The 21049-nt window shown below is 44.4% G+C and overlaps 1 protein-coding gene across 1 annotated transcript in view; it reads right to left on the minus strand.

Moving 5' to 3' along the window:
* The window catches only part of LOC126457216 (transcription initiation factor TFIID subunit 5), an 80159-nt gene that overhangs the window by 36486 nt on the left and 22624 nt on the right, over positions 1–21049 (minus strand). Inside the window, exon 4 of the mRNA XM_050093336.1 lies at positions 7517–7713. Coding sequence (XP_049949293.1) covers positions 7517–7713 — 197 coding nt within the window. The remainder of the gene's footprint in view (positions 1–7516; positions 7714–21049) is intronic.

A 21049-nucleotide genomic window follows, 5' to 3' on the forward strand; every position in this document is an offset into this window, starting at 1 on the left:
TACATTGCTCTTGCTCTGTACGTCTAGTGGAAGCTGTAACATTCGTTGATGAATGAAAACATTACGACCACTTGTTTGATAGTGCTTTGGTCCACCTTTAGAACCCTGTACATAGCAATTCTCAGTGACAAGGATTCGACAAGTCCTTGGTAGGTTTGTGGAGGTAAGTGGCACTAGATATCCGTGCACACATTACACAATTTCCACAAATTATGGGCTGCCAGTTTGTGGGCACACAATAGCTTCCCAGATGTTTCATTGTGTTCCAGGCAGGTAAATTTGGTGGTCAAGACATCAACATGAATTCACTATCGTGTTCCTCAAACCACTTTAGCATGAGTCTGGCCTTGTGACATAGACAGTTATGGTGCTGGAAGATGCCATCACTATTGGAGAAAAGATCAAGCATGAAGTGTTGCAACAGTTTGCAAGAAAATTTACATAGTTCACAGATGCCATGGTGCCTTTGATTATCACTGCAGTCCCCATGGAAGTGCAAGGGAATGTCCCCCAAAGCATAATGATACCATTGACATGTGTTCATGTCACAGTGCATGTTCGGGGCAGTCGTTTGCCTGGATGATGGCGTATCCCAACACAATCATCAACCAGGTGCAACAAGAAACATGATTTGTCTGACCAGGTGACCCATTTCCTTTGCTGCAGGGTCCATTCAATTATCCTGTGGTCATAACAATTGTAATAGACAATACTGTTAGATCAACATGTGAATAGGTAGGGGTTGTCTACTGTGAAGCCTCATGTTCAACAATGTGCGCTGAATGATGTGCTCCAAAACACCTGTCTCTGCATCACTACTGTACTCTTTCATCAGACCTGCCCCAGTTCCCCATTTGCAGCCCTTTTCGTTGCTAGAACCTCTCCCCATTCACCTCTGCTCTGATTCTATACTTCCCTTAATGCATCACATCTGCAAAACGCCACTGGCAGACAGTCAGTCTTGTGGTGGGCAGTGGTCATAATGTGTTGGGTCATCAGTGTTCGTGTTCTTCAGTATACTATGATAAGTTGAATCAACGCCATATTTCTCACAGGCTGTTAGTACAGACTTTGTTGAAACTGAGTCGAAACTTTCTTAAAATGTACAATCATAGACAACACAGTAATTTATACACATTGCTCAATGCAGTAATTTCTTTCAAGACTTGTAAGTGTTCCATGTATTGCACCCACTTCTATAGTCAGCTTGCTCCCTTTCTTGATTCTTGGTTTTTCTTTGCAGTAGGTAAAAATTTAGGTGAATATACAGCACACTATGGTGAGCAGTCAGACATATCTATAGCTGTTTTACATGTTGTCAGTTTTCTTTCCTGTGAAGTAGAACAGTTGCAGCATTGCAATATGAAACATAGACAGAGTTGATTAGCAAAACACAGTTGACTTCTTAACTACCATATTTTATTTGTAATAGTGAAATAAACTGCACTGGTGACTAAAGTCAAGCTGCAGAGAAACATAAACATAATTTCCATGAACTAACCGAATCTTTTTTTGCAACCGTTACTGCCAATAAAAAACAAAAAATAAGATCCTCAATAGAAAATACAACCTCTACTATCATAGGAGATATTTTTGTAAAGCTATTGAAATTATGGTGTAATGAAATAAGCAAATACATTGGCTCACACCTGAAACATGTCTCTTTGTTACATTGAGTTTTCAGACATGATGCTATATGCTGTTCGAGGTGGCGCAGTGGTTAGCACACTGGACTCGCATTTTGGGAGGACGTCGGTTCAATCCCGCGTCCGGCCATCCTGATTTAGGTTTTCCGTGATTTCCCTAAATCGCTCCAGGCAAATGCTGGGATGGTTCCTTTGAAAGGGCATGGCCAACTTCCTTCCCCGTCCTTCCCTAATCCGATGAGACCGATGACCTCGCTGCCTGGTCTCCTTCCCCAAAACAACCCAACTATATGCTGTTATTACATCTATTTATAAAGCAGAGGATACAAAAGTGTCACAAACTATTGTTCTTATAACAACAGTAATTAAGGCTAATGTCATATGTATTTTTGATGAATCAGAATACTGTGACTGAAAGATAAAATCTCAAGAAGCTGTTGAGGTACCAGGCAAGTAGCAGTTTTCATGTTGGTTTGTGAGTTAAAAGAATGAAAAACATCCCTGGAGGCACCATGTGATACTTGAGACTACATGTTACCATGGCACCCCTGATGGCTGTGGAAGAAACATCTTCATTACCGTAATCCAGTAGAAAATCTTGCAGTGGGCAGACCATTTGTGCGCTTGTGTATATCATACTGTGCTGACATGACTGAAGGTTATAATTATGGAAGAGTAATTTCTAAAATGAAATGTAAAATAAACCTATGAGTGAAGAGAAAACCAAGTTCAATAATAATTAGGAGGGTAATAAAATAATACCCTACGTTAGCTTACTGGTCAGATTTTAGAGATAGGATAAATTATATGGAAACCACTTTGTGGATATTTGCAATTATGTAATAAAAGGAATTTAATGAAAAGGAAAACAGAAGTGCTCCATTTCTCTGACAGAAAACACACGAAAATTAAAGAGATTCTCACACTCTTCTGCAAAGGTATTATAACTACGCTTAGCTTGTTCAAATTCTAATGTTGGAGAGTACATTTTCATCTATACTTAACTGCCAGACTAGACAACAAGGTTGCACATACTTTCTCAGCATTAGATTATGTCACAACGTGGATTAAATTCTATGTCATCATCTTGGGTATTAATAATCACTTCCATTGTAGTTTGGACCTTTATTACTGTACCACTACCAGTTTCATGGCGTTAAAGCCACATCTTCAGGTGACGTATGATTAGAACATTAGAGCAAAAAAGCTCGGAATCTTTTTCCCAACATTAGTTGTCTGTCAAATACAAAATACTGCTAAAAGACAGTATGTCATGGGTTAAAAACTGCCAAATTCCAATACAGTTGATGGATCCAAAACAAATTGTATCATAGGGCTTGCTTCTCCAAATCAACTGAAGTGATTATTAATACCCAAGATGAATACTCACAGTTTTAGTTGCCCACCTACAAGGTTGTCTATGCCGTCAGCCTAGAAATCATTGGCTGGAGTAGAACTGTCTTCACTGATGAGTTCTGCTTTGAATTGAGCCCTGAAGACCAGCACAGACATGTCTGGAGACACCCTAGACAATGGCGGGGTACCAACCTGACTGTTGTCTGCCATACGGCAAGATAACAAGGAGTGATGGTCTGACGTTCATAGCAGAATGGTATGTCAACAATATTCTACGCTCCATTTTGTTGCCCTATGTGTCAAGCCATCTTGGCCTTACATTTCAGAAAGATAAGCCTGCCCATACACAGTGAGAGTTTCCACTGCTTGCCTTCATGCTTGCCAAACCTACCTTGACCAGAAAGGTTGCCAGATATCTACCCAATTAAGACTTTTTTGAGCATTATGGGCAGTACCTTCTAACCAGCTCAGGATTTTGATGAACTAATGCACCAACTGGGCAGAATTTGGCATGATATCCCTCAGCAGATAGCCAACAACTCTATCAATCAATGCTAAGCCAAGAAACTGCTTGCATAAGTGCCCGACATGGACCAACATGTTATTGCCTTGCTCAATTTGTGAAGCTCTTTCTCTTGAATAAATCATCCAATATTTCTGTAAGAGTAATCATTTGTTTATCTCTATATATACATCACAGCTACCGATTTTTGCCCCATTTGGTTAAGACCTTTGTGGTGTGTCACCTTTTTTTTGTGATCTGAGGTTTTCCTAGCATACAGAAATCTTGAAAATTTCTCAGGTATTCAGCCAGGTAGCATCGTCCAAAAGGCGCGATATTTCGGCAACCTGACTTTTTGCCATCTTCAGGCATTCTTGGTGTCTGATTGCTCTGTGATGGATGCCGACTTTATATAATCTCCACCCTTCTCCTGCAGCTTCTGTCTGGGCACTTCCGAGTGGTCTGCGGCCAGTGGTGGGAGAAGGGTGGCACTGGGTGGTGGGGGAAGCGCATCGCCCCACGACAGATCATGGGCCACAGTCCTTCCGTGGCTACGGCTCCTTGCGAAACTCTGCTGTTATGGTGACAATGCTTCATCTTCTTAGGGTGTCTTGACAGGAGCGGATTTCCATGTAGACTTTCGTTGTGTTTTAATCATACTCAAAGCTGGACCCCAGGCTTTGCTTAACTGGAAACCGCTGTCTTTACTTATTAGTTCGTCACGCAGCTGGATCTCCACTGCCTCTTTGAGGAGACAATCCCAGAAGGTGTTCGATTGCTGTAACACCTTTGTGCCATCGTAGTTCATGTCATGTCCATGAGAGATGCAGTGCTCTGCCACAGTGGACTTGGTCGGCTGTGTGTTGTCTGTGTGGTGTTTATGTTCACTACATCTCTCCTGTACTGTCCAGATGGTCTGGCCTATATACATTTTCCCACACTGGCAAGGGATGCTGTAAACTCCCAGTTTCCGGAGTCCTAAGTTGTCCTTGACTGATCCTAATAATGTTCTTGTTTTGGATGGAGGGCGAAACGCACACTTGACATTATATTTTCTGAGTATTCTGCCGATCTTTGCCGATGTGTTCCCGACAAATGGTGTGATCAATGTCGCAACCGGTTGGTCTTCATCCTCGGAAGGCTGCGGTCTCGTCTTCTTCGGTATTAAGGCGCGTTTTATCTGCCAGTTGTTGTAACCGTTCATGAGGAACACGGCCTGTAAGTGGTGCAATTCAGCTGCTAGGCTGTCACAGTCCGAGATTTCATGTGGTCTGTGCACCAGTGTGCTTAGAACACCCTCTCGCTGTGAAGGAGCATGACAGCTGGAGGCATGTAGGTACAAATCTGTAAGTGTCAGCTTACAATAGACGCTGTGTCCTAGTGTGCCATCTGGTCTTCGCTTGACGAGCACATCCAGAAATGGAAGCTGATTGTTTTCTTCTACCTCCATCGTGAACTTGATATTCTGGTGCAGTGGGTTCAGATGCTGCAGAAAGTCTTGGAAGCGTTGTCATCCATGAGGTCAGATTACGAATGTATCGTCTACATATCAAAAAAAGCAAGAGGGCTTGTAGGCTGCTGACTCGAGAGCTTCTTCTTCAAAAGCCTCCATAAAACTATTGGCCACTACTGGTGATAGCGGACAGCCCATCGCTACTCTATCTGTATGTTTGCAGCAGTTCCCATCAAACAGAAAGTATGTTGACGTAAGTACGAATTCGAAAACTTTCATTACTGTTGGTCTGATTTTTTCTTCTTTGAGGCTTAGGGAGTCTCTTAGAGGTACCCTAGTAAAGAGGGATACCACATCAAAGATAACCATAAGGTCTTCTTGGCTCAATCGGAAGTTCTGGAGCTGTTGGACGAAATGCGCGGAGTTTCTGATGTGGTGCTGACATTTGCCCACAAAGGGACTGAGTATCAACATCAGATGTTTTGCTAATTCATATGTTGCTGCTCCAATGATGCTTACAATTGGGTGGAGAGGCAATCCATCCTTATGGACTGTAGGTAGTCCGTGTAGTCTAGGAGGTGCAGCTGCTTATAGACGAAGTTTCATCATCATCTTCTTATCTTCGAAAGTGTGCTGGAGAAGCTCAGAAGTCTTCCTTTTTACTCTGTTGGTAGGATCATCTTTGACTCTACGGTAGGTGTTGTCTTCTAATAGTTCATACGTTTTTTTGCTTGTATACAGTACAGGGTAATTCCCTTTATCTGGCAGGAGGACGACAGTCTAGGCATCTTCTTGGAGCCGCTTCAGTGCTTTCCTCTCTTCCTTGAAGATGTTTGGCTCCAGAGGAGCCACCCTGGTGACTACATGGCATGTTTCCCATCGTATTTCCTCTGCAGCATCATGTGGAAGTGCAAGATCGGCCTGTTCCACCGCGCTGATGAATTGTTCTGTTGGTAATGTTGTCGGTGTTGGTGCGAAATTCAGTCCCTTTTTAAGTATGGATAGGATAGCAACGTCAATTAATTTCCCTGTACAGTTGATGACAGTACTTTGTGGTTCTTCTTGCGGTGGTTTGGCTGCAAGACGTTCGTATTTTGCAGTTTGGCTGCAGGTGGCCGATTCCCAAGCACTGTTGGCTTGAGACCAACTAACTGCAACTACCCACGCCCATGAGTCAGGGGAGAGTGTCGAGGCAAGCTGCAAGTGGCGTGAGAAGAGTTCTCCAGAGGTCTCGTCGAGTCTACATCAAGTGTACCAGATCCTCTCCTTGATCAGGGCCAGGTAGCTCTTCCAGTGATCCAGTTGGTGGCTGCGATTCTGATATGATGAGTGACCTTTGCAAAAGATGGTATGATTCGGTCCTCTCAGCATCTCAGTAGTAAGACAAGGGAGGCCAAAAGGCGCTCCTTCCTGTTCCGAAGCTTGTCCAGCTTCTTGATTTTGCTGTGCATCTCCTCCCCATAGAGGTACTTGAAGTGTGATCTGAGGATTTCCTGGCGTACAGAAATCTTGAAAATATCTCGGGTATTCAGCCGGGTAGCGTCGTCCAAAAGGCGCGATATTTTGGCAAGCTGACTTCTTGCCATCTTCAGGTGTTCTTGGTGTCTGATTGCTCTCTGATGGATGTCGACTTTATATAATCTCCACCCTTCTCCCGCAGCCTCCATCTGGGCACTTTCGAGTGGTCTGCTCCTTTAGAACTAAACTCCAGCACCCATTCCACTGTTTATTGTAAAAAACAGATCAGTTCTGGCCCTTCAAGGCCATTATCCAGTGGTATATGTCGGGCATTCTGAGGGAACACAGAACACCTGCACATACCTTGGAGACCAAAACTGGTCATGGTTTACAAAGCAAAAACAAAAGCATAACTGGTGCTGGTATTTTATTCAAAATCAATACTACAGTAGTGGAATCTGCATCAACATGCTCCATATGCTGGACAAGAAATTAATAATACTACAGTACTTATGAATCCACATCTCTAAACACAGAACTTTGCCAAAAGTACATTAAGAGAATAACCCCACAACAGAGGAAGCTAACTAAACATATTTGGTAGTTGCAAGATAATTTTTCCTCTCTTATGCAATACATAAAATACTGGTACAGCTATGTGATGTTTGTGAAGGTGATGTCATTAAATAAACATATCTTGGTTACAAGGCATGTTGCCAAAAAACAGTATATAACATATTACACTAATAGGTTTTTTAAAATTTGCAGAAACTGGGTCTTACTCTTGCCTAAATGTTATAAAATACCTTCCACTGGTTTAAGAAAATTTTTCATTAAATTACATACATAACAAATAGGCCATGATCAAACAAACATATCAGAGAGTACCTCAACAAAAGAGATGTATGCTGACTAAGGTAGTTTTTTACTCAAGTTTTAAATTAAAATTAATGAAGCCAACTGAAAAATCATATGTAGCTATCACATGAATTTTGTATGGAAGATAATTCGGCAATAACTCTCAGAACTATTCAACTAGAAATATTTTATGGTGTAATCAATGTTACCTAAATAAATGTTTTTATAGCTAAAATGAAATACCTTGCCGTGTTGCTTCCCCTACTACTGCTCCGGATGTGGCTTCAATTTGTTGCTTATTGCGAGCTACACCTTCGTACATATCAAAATACAAATGTTCTTGTATGATGTTGAGGACAACACTGTGTTTCTTTTCTTGAAGGTGTCTTTTCAAGATTGAAAGGGTATCACGTGACATCCTGATAATAAATTCACTTGACCTGTGAACCGGTAATAGTTCTGTTAGACTCAACTTTCAAGGTTATAATTCTTTATGAAATAATGAAAAAAGGGACTATAATATGTTATTAGCCAGACTGACTGAAATACACACTAGAGAACAACACCTAAAAAATAAAACACATTGTGCATGCTTCCATCACTGCCACTATTTCACTCACATCCTTTCACTTTTCACTTCTTGTTTTTTTCTTCTCTCTCTCTCTCTCTCTCTCTCTCTCTCTCTCTCTCTCTTTTTTTTTTTTTTTTTTTTTTTTTTTTTTTTTTTTTTTTTTTATATATATAAATCGGAACCATCTGTTTCAATTTTTTTTATATCATTCCACGTGGGAAAAATATATCTAAAAACAAAGATGAAGAGACTTACCAAACAAAAGCGCTGGCATGTCGATAGACACACAAACAAACACAAACATACACACAAAATTCAGACTTTCGCAACAAACGGTTGCTTCATCAGGAAAGAGGGAAGGAAACGGTTGCTTCATCAGGAAAGAGGGAAGGAGAGGGAAAGACGAAAAGATGTGCGTTTTAAGGGAGAGGGTAAGGAGTCATTCCAATCCCAGGTATACACTCGCACACACACACATATCCATTCGCACATACACAGACACAAGCAGACATTTGTAAAGGCAAAGAGTTTGGGCAGAGATGTCGGTCGAGGCGAAAGTACAGAGGCAAAGATGTTGTTGAAAGACAGGTGAGGTATGAGCGGCGGCAAATTGAAATTAGCGGAGATTGAGGCCTGGCGGATAACGAGAAGAGAGGATATACTGAAGGGCAAGTTCCCATCTCCGGAGTTCTGACAGGTTGGTGTTAGTGGGAAGTATCCAGATAACCCGGACAGTGCAACATTGTGCCAAGATGTGCTGGCCGTGCACCAAGGCATGTTTAGCCACAGGGTGATCCTCATTACCAACAAACACTGTCTGCCTGTGTCCATTCATGCGAATGGACAGTTTGTTGCTGGTCATTCCCACATAGAAAGCGTCACAGTGTAGGCAGGTCAGTTGGTAAATCACGTGGATGCTTTCACACGTGGCTCTGCCTTTGATCGTGTACACCTTCCGGGTTACAGGACTGGAGTAGGTGGTGGTGGGAGGGTGCATGGGACAGGTTTTACACCGGGGGTGGTTACAAGGGTAGGAGCCAGAGGGTAGGGAAGGTGGATTGGGGATTTCATAGGGATGAACTAAGAGGTTACGAAGGTTAGGTGGACGGCGGGAAGACTCTCTTGGTGGAGTGGGGAGGATTTCATGAAGGATGGATCTCATTTCAGAGCAGGATTTGAGGAAGTCGTATCCCTGCTGGAGAGCCACATTCAGAGTCTGATCCATTCCCGGAAAGTATCCTGTCACAAATGGTGCACTTTTGGGGTTCTTCTGTGGGAGGTTCTGGGTTTGAGGAGATGAGGAAGTGGCTCTGGTTATTTGCTTCTGCACCAGGTCGGGAGGGTAGTTGCGGGATGCGAAAGCTGTTTTCAGGTTGTTGGTGTAATGGTTCAGGGATTCCGGACTAGAGCAGATTCATTTGACACGAAGACCTAGGCTGTAGGGAAGGGACCGTTTGATGTGAAATGGGTGGCAGCTGTCATAATGGAGGTACTGTTGCTTGTTGGTGGGTTTGATGTGGACGGACGTGTGGAGCTGGCCATTGGACAGGTGGAGGTCAACGTCAAGGAAAGTGGCATGGGATTTGGAGTAGGACCAGGTGAATCTGATGGAACCAAAGGAGTTGAGGGACTCCATCAACCTCCTGACCCCACCAACACCCTGCACCCCTACCTTCTACCTTCTTCCTAAAATTCACAAACCCGATCATCCTGGCCGTCCCATTGTAGCTCGTTACCAAGCTCCCACAGAACGTATCTCTGCCTACGTAGATCAACACCTTCAACCCATTACATGCAGTCTCCCATCCTCGATCAAAGACACCAACCAATTTCTCGAACGCCTGGAATCCTTACCCAGTCTGTTACCCCCGGAAACCATCCTTGTAACCATTGATGCCAGTTCCTTATACACAAATATTTCGCACGTCCAGGGCCTCGCTGCGATGGAGCACTTCCTTTCACGACGATCACCTGCCACCCTACCTAAAACCTCTTTCCTCATTACCTTAGCCAGCTTCATCCTGACCCACAACTTCTTCACTTTCGAAGGCCAGACATACCAACAATTAAAGGGAACGGCCATGGGTAGCAAGATGGCCCCTTCGTACGCCAACCGATTCATGGGTCACTTAGAGGAAGCCTTCTTGGTTACCCAGGCCTGCCAACCCAAAGTTTGGTACAGATTTATTGATGACATCTTCATGATCTGGACTCACAGTGAAGAAGAACTCCAGAATTTCCTCTCCAACCTCAACTCCTTTGGTTCCATCAGATTCACCTTGTCCTACTCCAAATCCCATGACACTTTCCTTGATGTTGACCTCCACCTGTCCAATGGCCAGCTCCACACGTCCGTCTACGGCTCTGAGCACTATGGGACTTAACATCTATGGTCATCAGTCCCCTAGAACTTAGAACTACTTAAACCTAAATAACCTAAGGACATCACACAACACCCAGCCATCACGAGGCAGAGAAAATCCCTGACCCCGCCGGGAATCGAACCCGGGAACCCGGGCGTGGGAAGTGAGAATGCTACCGCACGACCACGAGATGCGGGCACGTCCGTCTACATCAAACCCACCAACAAGCAACAGTACCTCCATTATGACAGCTGCCACCCATTCCACGTCAAACGGTCCCTTCCCTACAGCCTAGGTCTTCGTGGCAAACGAATCTGCTCCAGTCCGGAATCCCTGAACCATTACACCAACAACCTGAAAACAGCTTTAACATCCCACAACTGCCCTCTCGACCTGGTACAGAAGCAAATAATCAGAGCCACTTCCTCATCTCCTCAAACCCAGTACCTCCCACAGAAGAACCCCAAAAGTGCCCCACTTGTGACAGGATACTTTCCGGGACTGGATCAGACTCTGAATGTGGCTTCTCCAGCAGGGATACGACTTCCTCAAATCCTGCCCTGAAATGAGAACCATCCTTCATGAAATCCTCCCCACTCCACCAAGAGAGTCTTCCCGCCGTCCACCTAACCTTCGTAACCTCTTAGTTCATCCCTATGAAATCCCCAATCCACCTTCCCTACCCTCTGGCCCCTACCCTTGTAACCACCCCCGGTGTAAAACCTGTCCCATGCACCCTCCCACCACCACCTACTCCAGTCCTGTAACCCGGAAGGTGTACACGATCAAAGGCAGAGCCACGTGTGAAAGCATCCACGTGATTTACCAACTGACCTGCCTACACTGTGACGCTTTCTATGTGGGAATGACCAGCAACAAACTGTCCATTCGCATGAATGGACACAGGCAGACAGTGTTTGTTGGTAATGAGGATCACCCTGTGGCTAAACATGCCTCGGTGCACGGCCAGCATATCTTGGCACAGTGTTACACCGTCCGGGTTATCTGGATACTTCCCACGAACACCAACCTGTCAGAACTCCGGAGGTGGGAACTTGCCCTTCAGTATATCCTCTCTTCTTGTTATCCGCCAGGCCTCAATCTCCGCTAATTTCAATTTGCCGCCGCTCATACCTCACCTGTCTTTCAACAACATCTTTGCCTCTGTACTTCCGCCTCGACTGACATCTCAGCCCAAACTCTTTGCCTTTAGAAATGTCTGCTTGTGTCTGTGTATGTGCGGATGGATATGTGTGTGTGTGTGTGTGTGTGCGAGTGTATACTTGTCCTTTTTTCCCCTTAAGGTAAGTCTTTCCGCTCCCGGGATTGGAATGACTCCTTACCCTCTCCCTTAAAACCCACATCCTTTCGTCTTTCCCTCTCCTTCCCTCTTTCCTGATGAAGCAACCATTGGTTGCGAAAGCTAGAATTTTGTGTGTATGTTTGTGTTTGTTTGTGTGTCTATCGACCTGCTAGCACTTTCGTTTGGTAAGTCACATCATCTTTGTTTTTAGATATATTTTTCCCACGTGGAATGTTTCCCTCTACTATATTCATATCTTCAATTTGAACCCAACAATTACGTTTGTTATTGTCACTGTTGCATTTCGAAATCTTTCCTGTCATCTTATTTTCTCTTTCTGTTTTTGCAAGTAGTTTCACTTTGTACTCACCTTCTCTTTAGCGAATCTACCATACAATTTTATCCCGCCTATATATACTCTATAATACGTAACCCACTTCCAAACCATAACCAAAAAATTTTTTTCAGGTTTCAACACTACCACTGCTATAAAATCCACCGTTTCCAGTTCACAAACAGTTCCTTTCAGCTATTAAACAGCCATTTAGGCTAGTTCTAATAACTTTCGCTTTTTTTCCATTTCCGTTTTTCCCACATCACTGATCTTTTTTAGCCGCTTCCCACAGGTTTTAACGTCATTATTTCTTCGTCAGACAATTGTTAGCCTCAGTTTCACAATCTGCCACCACAAAACCACTCCTTTTAATACATTTAAATGCAGTTTTTTCAAAATTTTCCCGAATTGCTCCACCCTTTAACATGTTTTGGCGGCAACACAACCACCTAACTTTTGTGCACATCGTTGTCTACCAACACAAGTTCACCACAGGATCAACATAGCCCAGCTATAACCAACACTTTTTTGCCTTTTTTCACACCAGATCCTCAGTTGCTTTCTACTTCACCTTTATCTCTCCCCATATATTTTTATTTTCATTTCAATTTCAGCCTCATGTTACACTTTCCACCTTCTAATACCATGTCACCCTCACAACATCCCCACAACGACCCCATTAAGTTTTATTTACATTCCCTCCGCTAACATGCCTTCGCCCTAGCCAGATTACACTCCCATATTTTATTTTCTCAGGCTTGTCTGACATTTGGCATTACCCCCAAAAGCCTCACACTTAAAGTTCCCATCTCTGGCAGTAACCCTTCTTTCCATCAGTCCCTATACCAGTTTCAAACTGCACAATCCATTGCCCTCACCCACCTAATCTTCACCTACACATCAACTCAGCCAATGAACACACCCATCAACTCCTATCCTTAATAAAAGTCCTCAATCTTTCCTCTCCCACATCCACACCGGCTGTTCAGAGCATCCTCCTACAGGCCAACCGCAAATTAGAACAGCATGCCACCCTCCACCTCAAAAAACAATCCAATCTCCTGGTTTCCCACCTCCGGAAAGGCAACTCACTCACCCTTCACAACCTTTCCAGCAAACCTCAACCTCCTCTCATTGCACACAGACCCAGTCTCTCCCATCTACTCAATCTCCCACTTCCAGCTCCACTCCCCCCAAAACCTCAAAATTCCAATCAATACAATCTGGAACCACAACACCCTAATTCAGTAGTTAACCTTTCCTCCAAACCTCTCTCCCAATCTGAAACCTCTGTCCTATCCAAAGGCCTCACCTTCAGCCCCACTCCCAGATTCAACCAAACAGCCCTTGTCAAAGATTTACTGTCCTACGCCCGTACTCTCTGCTGGAAATATCACTTTGCCACGAAGAAAAATGATCCTAATCCTACTCCCCAAGACACTATCCAAAATTGAACCCTGCCTGGAACAGTTCCGTCCTCCGTCACAGCGGGACCCACCTTCTCTTCATCAAAATCACCCTCTCCAAACCTTCCAGGAATTTCTGACTTCCAGCCTTGCCTCTCAATCCTTCTTAAAAAACCTTAATCCTACTCCCAACATCACCACTGCTGAAGCCCAGGCTATCCATGATCTGATGGCTGACCGATCCATCGTCATTCTTCCATCGGACAAGGGTTCCACAACCATGGTACTTGATCGTCGGGAGTATGTGGCCGAGGGACTGCGTCAGCTTTCAGACAACACTACATACAAAGTTTGCCTAGGTAATCCCATTCCTGATGTCCAGGCAGAGCTTCAAGGAATCCTCAGAACCTTAGGCCCCCTACAAAACCTTTCACCTGACTCTATCAACCTCCTGACCCCACCAACACCCCGCACCCCTACCTCCTTCCTAAAATTCACACACCCAATCATCCCGGCCATCCCATTGTAGTTGGTAGCCAAGCTCCCACAGAATGTATCTCTGCCTATGTAGATCAACACCTTCAACCCATTACATGTAGTCTCCCATCCTTCATCAAAGACACCAACCACTTTCTCGAACGCCTGGAATCCTTACCCAGTCTGTTACCCCCGGAAACCATCCTTGTAACCATTGATGCCACTTCCTTATACACAAATATTCCGCATGTCCAGGGCCTCGCTGCGATGGAGCACTTCCTTTCACGCCGATCACCTGCCACCCTACCTAAAACCTCTTTCCTCATTACCTTAGCCAGCTTCACCCTGACCCACAACTTCTTCACTTTCGAAGGCCAGACATACCAACAATTAAAGGGAACACCCATGGGTACCAGGATGGCCCCCTCGTATGCCAACCTATTCATGGGTCGCTTAGAGGAAGCCTTCTTGGTTACCCAGGCCTGCCAACCCAAAGTTTGGTACAGTTTTTTGATGACATCTTCATGATCTGGACTCACAGTGAAGAAGAACTCCAGAATTTCCTCTCCAACCTCAACTCCTTTCGTTCCATCAGATTCACCTGGTCCTACTCCAAATCCCATGCCACTTTCCTTGACGTTGAAGTCCCTTCCCTACAGCCTAGGTCTTCGTGGCAAACGAATCTGCTCCAGTCCGGAATCCCTGAACCATTACACCAACAACCTGAAAACAGCTTTCGCATCCCGCAACTACCCTCCCGACCTGGTACAGAAGCAAATAATCAGAGCCACTTCCTCATCTCCTCAAACCCAGAACCTCCCACAGAAGAACCCCAAAAGTGCCCCACTTGTGACAGGATACTTTCTGGGACTGGATCAGACTCTGAATGTGGCTCTCCAGCAGCGATACAACTTCCTCAAATACTGCCCTGAAATGAGATCCATCCTTCATGAAATCCTCCCCACTCCACCAAGAGTGTCTTTCCGCCGTCCACCTAACCTTCGTAACCTCTTAGTTCATCCCTATGAAATCCCCAAACCACCTTCCCTACCCTCTGGCACCTACCCTTGTAACCGCCCCCGATGTAAAACCTGTCCCATGCACCCTCCCACCACCACCTACTCCAGTCCTGTAACCCGGAAGGTGTACACGATCAAAGGCAGAGCCATGTGTGAAAGCACCCACGTGATTTACCAACTGACCTGCCTACACTGTGACGCTTTCTACGTGGGAATGACCAGCAACAAACTGTCCATTCGCATGAATGGACACAGGCAGACAGTGTTTGTTGGTAATGAGGATCACCCTGTGGCTAAACATGCCTTGGTGCACGGCCAGCACATCTTGGCACAGTGTTACACCGTCCGGGTTATCTGGATACTTCCCACTAACACCAACCTGTCAGAACTCCAGAGATGGGAACTTGCCCTTCAGTATATCCTCTCTTCTCGTTATCCGCCAGGCCTCAATCTCCGCTAATTTCAATTTGCTGCCGCTCATACCTCACCTGTCTTTCAACAACATCTTTGCCTCTGTACTTCCGCCTCGACTGACATCTCTGCCCAAACTCTTTGCCTTTACAAATGTCTGCTTGTGTCTGTGTATGTGCGGATGGATATGTGTGTGTGCGAGTGTATACCCGTCCTTTTTTCCCCTTAAGGAAAGTCTTTCCGCTCCCGGGTTTGGAATGACTCCTTACCCTCTCCCTTAAAACCCACATCCTTTCGTATTTCCCTCTCCTTCCCTCTTTCCTGATGAAGCAACCGTTGGTTGCGAAAGCTAGAATTTTGTGTGTATGTTTGTGTTTGTTTGTGTGTCTATCGACCTGCTAGCACTTTCGTTTGGTAAGTCACATCATCTTTGTTTTTAGATATATTTTTCCCACGTGGAATGTTTCCCTCTACTATATTCATATCTTCAATTTGAACCCAACAATTACGTTTGTTATTGTCACTGTTGCATTTCGAAATCTTTCCTGTCATCTTATTTTCTCTTTCTGTTTTTGCAAGTAGTTTCACTTTGTACTCACCTTCTCTTTAGCGAATCTACCATACAATTTTATCCCGCCTATATATACTCTATAATACGTAACCCACTTCCAAACCATAACCAAAAAATTTTTTTCAGGTTTCAACACTACCACTGCTATAAAATCCACCGTTTCCAGTTCACAAACAGTTCCTTTCAGCTATTAAACAGCCATTTAGGCTAGTTCTAATAACTTTCGCTTTTTTTCCATTTCCGTTTTTCCCACATCACTGATCTTTTTTAGCCGCTTCCCACAGGTTTTAACGTCATTATTTCTTCGTCAGACAATTGTTAGCCTCAGTTTCACAATCTGCCACCACAAAACCACTCCTTTTAATACATTTAAATGCAGTTTTTTCAAAATTTTCCCGAATTGCTCCACCCTTTAACATGTTTTGGCGGCAACACAACCACCTAACTTTTGTGCACATCGTTGTCTACCAACACAAGTTCACCACAGGATCAACATAGCCCAGCTATAACCAACACTTTTTTGCCTTTTTTCACACCAGATCCTCAGTTGCTTTCTACTTCACCTTTATCTCTCCCCATATATTTTTATTTTCATTTCAATTTCAGCCTCATGTTACACTTTCCACCTTCTAATACCATGTCACCCTCACAACATCCCCACAACGACCCCATTAAGTTTTATTTACATTCCCTCCGCTAACATGCCTTCGCCCTAGCCAGATTACACTCCCATATTTTATTTTCTCAGGCTTGTCTGACATTTGGCATTACCCCCAAAAGCCTCACACTTAAAGTTCCCATCTCTGGCAGTAACCCTTCTTTCCATCAGTCCCTATACCAGTTTCAAACTGCACAATCCATTGCCCTCACCCACCTAATCTTCACCTACACATCAACTCAGCCAATGAACACACCCATCAACTCCTATCCTTAATAAAAGTCCTCAATCTTTCCTCTCCCACATCCACACCGGCTGTTCAGAGCATCCTCCTACAGGCCAACCGCAAATTAGAACAGCATGCCACCCTCCACCTCAAAAAACAATCCAATCTCCTGGTTTCCCACCTCCGGAAAGGCAACTCACTCACCCTTCACAACCTTTCCAGCAAACCTCAACCTCCTCTCATTGCACACAGACCCAGTCTCTCCCATCTACTCAATCTCCCACTTCCAGCTCCACTCCCCCCAAAACCTCAAAATTCCAATCAATACAATCTGGAACCACAACACCCTAATTCAGTAGTTAACCTTTCCTCCAAACCTCTCTCCCAATCTGAAACCTCTGTCCTATCCAAAGGCCTCACCTTCAGCCCCACTCCCAGATTCAACCAAACAGCCCTTGTCAAAGATTTACTGTCCTACGCCCGTACTCTCTGCTGGAAATATCACTTTGCCACGAAGAAAAATGATCCTAATCCTACTCCCCAAGACACTATCCAAAATTGAACCCTGCCTGGAACAGTTCCGTCCTCCGTCACAGCGGGACCCACCTTCTCTTCATCAAAATCACCCTCTCCAAACCTTCCAGGAATTTCTGACTTCCAGCCTTGCCTCTCAATCCTTCTTAAAAAACCTTAATCCTACTCCCAACATCACCACTGCTGAAGCCCAGGCTATCCATGATCTGATGGCTGACCGATCCATCGTCATTCTTCCATCGGACAAGGGTTCCACAACCATGGTACTTGATCGTCGGGAGTATGTGGCCGAGGGACTGCGTCAGCTTTCAGACAACACTACATACAAAGTTTGCCTAGGTAATCCCATTCCTGATGTCCAGGCAGAGCTTCAAGGAATCCTCAGAACCTTAGGCCCCCTACAAAACCTTTCACCTGACTCTATCAACCTCCTGACCCCACCAACACCCCGCACCCCTACCTCCTTCCTAAAATTCACACACCCAATCATCCCGGCCATCCCATTGTAGTTGGTAGCCAAGCTCCCACAGAATGTATCTCTGCCTATGTAGATCAACACCTTCAACCCATTACATGTAGTCTCCCATCCTTCATCAAAGACACCAACCACTTTCTCGAACGCCTGGAATCCTTACCCAGTCTGTTACCCCCGGAAACCATCCTTGTAACCATTGATGCCACTTCCTTATACACAAATATTCCGCATGTCCAGGGCCTCGCTGCGATGGAGCACTTCCTTTCACGCCGATCACCTGCCACCCTACCTAAAACCTCTTTCCTCATTACCTTAGCCAGCTTCACCCTGACCCACAACTTCTTCACTTTCGAAGGCCAGACATACCAACAATTAAAGGGAACACCCATGGGTACCAGGATGGCCCCCTCGTATGCCAACCTATTCATGGGTCGCTTAGAGGAAGCCTTCTTGGTTACCCAGGCCTGCCAACCCAAAGTTTGGTACAGTTTTTTGATGACATCTTCATGATCTGGACTCACAGTGAAGAAGAACTCCAGAATTTCCTCTCCAACCTCAACTCCTTTCGTTCCATCAGATTCACCTGGTCCTACTCCAAATCCCATGCCACTTTCCTTGACGTTGAAGTCCCTTCCCTACAGCCTAGGTCTTCGTGGCAAACGAATCTGCTCCAGTCCGGAATCCCTGAACCATTACACCAACAACCTGAAAACAGCTTTCGCATCCCGCAACTACCCTCCCGACCTGGTACAGAAGCAAATAATCAGAGCCACTTCCTCATCTCCTCAAACCCAGAACCTCCCACAGAAGAACCCCAAAAGTGCCCCACTTGTGACAGGATACTTTCTGGGACTGGATCAGACTCTGAATGTGGCTCTCCAGCAGCGATACAACTTCCTCAAATACTGCCCTGAAATGAGATCCATCCTTCATGAAATCCTCCCCACTCCACCAAGAGTGTCTTTCCGCCGTCCACCTAACCTTCGTAACCTCTTAGTTCATCCCTATGAAATCCCCAAACCACCTTCCCTACCCTCTGGCACCTACCCTTGTAACCGCCCCCGATGTAAAACCTGTCCCATGCACCCTCCCACCACCACCTACTCCAGTCCTGTAACCCGGAAGGTGTACACGATCAAAGGCAGAGCCATGTGTGAAAGCACCCACGTGATTTACCAACTGACCTGCCTACACTGTGACGCTTTCTACGTGGGAATGACCAGCAACAAACTGTCCATTCGCATGAATGGACACAGGCAGACAGTGTTTGTTGGTAATGAGGATCACCCTGTGGCTAAACATGCCTTGGTGCACGGCCAGCACATCTTGGCACAGTGTTACACCGTCCGGGTTATCTGGATACTTCCCACTAACACCAACCTGTCAGAACTCCAGAGATGGGAACTTGCCCTTCAGTATATCCTCTCTTCTCGTTATCCGCCAGGCCTCAATCTCCGCTAATTTCAATTTGCTGCCGCTCATACCTCACCTGTCTTTCAACAACATCTTTGCCTCTGTACTTCCGCCTCGACTGACATCTCTGCCCAAACTCTTTGCCTTTACAAATGTCTGCTTGTGTCTGTGTATGTGCGGATGGATATGTGTGTGTGCGAGTGTATACCCGTCCTTTTTTCCCCTTAAGGAAAGTCTTTCCGCTCCCGGGTTTGGAATGACTCCTTACCCTCTCCCTTAAAACCCACATCCTTTCGTATTTCCCTCTCCTTCCCTCTTTCCTGATGAAGCAACCGTTGGTTGCGAAAGCTAGAATTTTGTGTGTATGTTTGTGTTTGTTTGTGTGTCTATCGAGCTGCCAGCACTCTCGTTTGGTAAGTCACATCATCTTTGTTTTTTGAGACCTACCAAACAAAAGCGCTGGCAGGCTGATAGACACACAAACAAACACAAACACACACACAAAATTCAAGCCTTCGCAACAAACGGTTGCTTCTTCAGGAAAGAGGGACTGACAGTAGTCCAGTCGCTATCAACTATTGTGGGGAGCCTAAGTGATAATTAGCAGCATTTTTTTAACTTTTTTTCATCAGAAGGACACATCATGCAAAACAAGTGAATGAAATCTTGTTGCATTAAATATGTATATAATATGCAACAAAGCTCAATTAACAGTGAACCACCATGAAAATTTAACAATTTCTCGAGGACAGATGAAACTGCTCTTTATTTAATGGTGTAATTTCTGTACTGTCTTCAGTTTACAGCATATAGTGACAGGAAAATTATGATATCAACAAGCAGCCAGCCATTTATGTTATCTGCTGGAATGATTATTTGAGCTGTTACAAAACTGGTCGTATACTGGTGCAGATATGCATAATGTAATAGTAGTACAATTCTGAAAATCAAGCAAGGCAGATACATTTCGAGATGGTAATTAATTTTTTCCCATTACAAGAATACTGGTATTGAGTAATTTGGGCTGCATTTAGTCTAAGCTTCCACATGTAACATTAACCATGAAACATTGTAGAAGATGGACATGTCCCTATCAAGTGCAGATATTTATTTTTTGGCCAAAGGCATCAATTTGCGAGTCAGTGTGAAGAAAGTGAGATTATTTGCAGCAACTGTCACTAGTCAGTACAGACACTACTCCATCTGTCAAAAAAAAAAGTCTGTCATCGAAAATGTAACATCTGAAGGAGCGTTCCCACACAAATCGAAAGTTAACACTAAACTCAATATTACTTTGACCAGCAGAACAGGAGGGAAAGTAAGCAGAACATAAAATATTTTAATTTTGGGCCTTACATTCCTTACACAAGAAGATTTTGCCCAGAAACCTTTTCCATATTCAGGACATACAGTATCAAATGTGTGACATGCCCAGTGTCTCAAGCGTCCTATCAAGTCAGCTATTGCTAAGAATAACCAAGGGTTACACAACTTAATGTCAGAGTGGCTTCATGCATTTCCCAAACAAACTGAAGAGAAATTCAATGTCTGTAACTCCAAGATCATGGAAGACTCAAGTAAATCAGCCAATGCTGGATAATGTTTAGGAAAAACCACACACAAACTAGATTTTTAGGATGAACTCAGACATCTATGACTATAGAGTTCATTGAAGTAATTAACAGCAAGCTGAAGATAATTTATTTTCTGGTATAATCACAAAATTTCAATATGAAATTACCAATTGCAAATATCACTAGCCATCTTTGGATGGCACTGCAGTTTCCTCAGTCACTGGAGCGATTTATGGCATCCTGGATCCTGATACAGTTTGAAATTTCTGTCGGTGGTCTCTGGCAGTCAACAGACGAGGTCAGCCTGTACACTTTTGTGCTGTATGTGTCCCTTCATGTTTCCACTCCACTTCACTATCATATTGGAAACAGTGGACCTAGGGATGTTTAGGAGTGTGGAAATCTCGCGTACAGATGTATGACACAAGTGACAACCAATCA

Source organism: Schistocerca serialis, chromosome 2, assembly GCF_023864345.2.
Source record: "Schistocerca serialis cubense isolate TAMUIC-IGC-003099 chromosome 2, iqSchSeri2.2, whole genome shotgun sequence".
Taxonomy (NCBI): Eukaryota; Metazoa; Arthropoda; class Insecta; order Orthoptera; family Acrididae; genus Schistocerca; species Schistocerca serialis.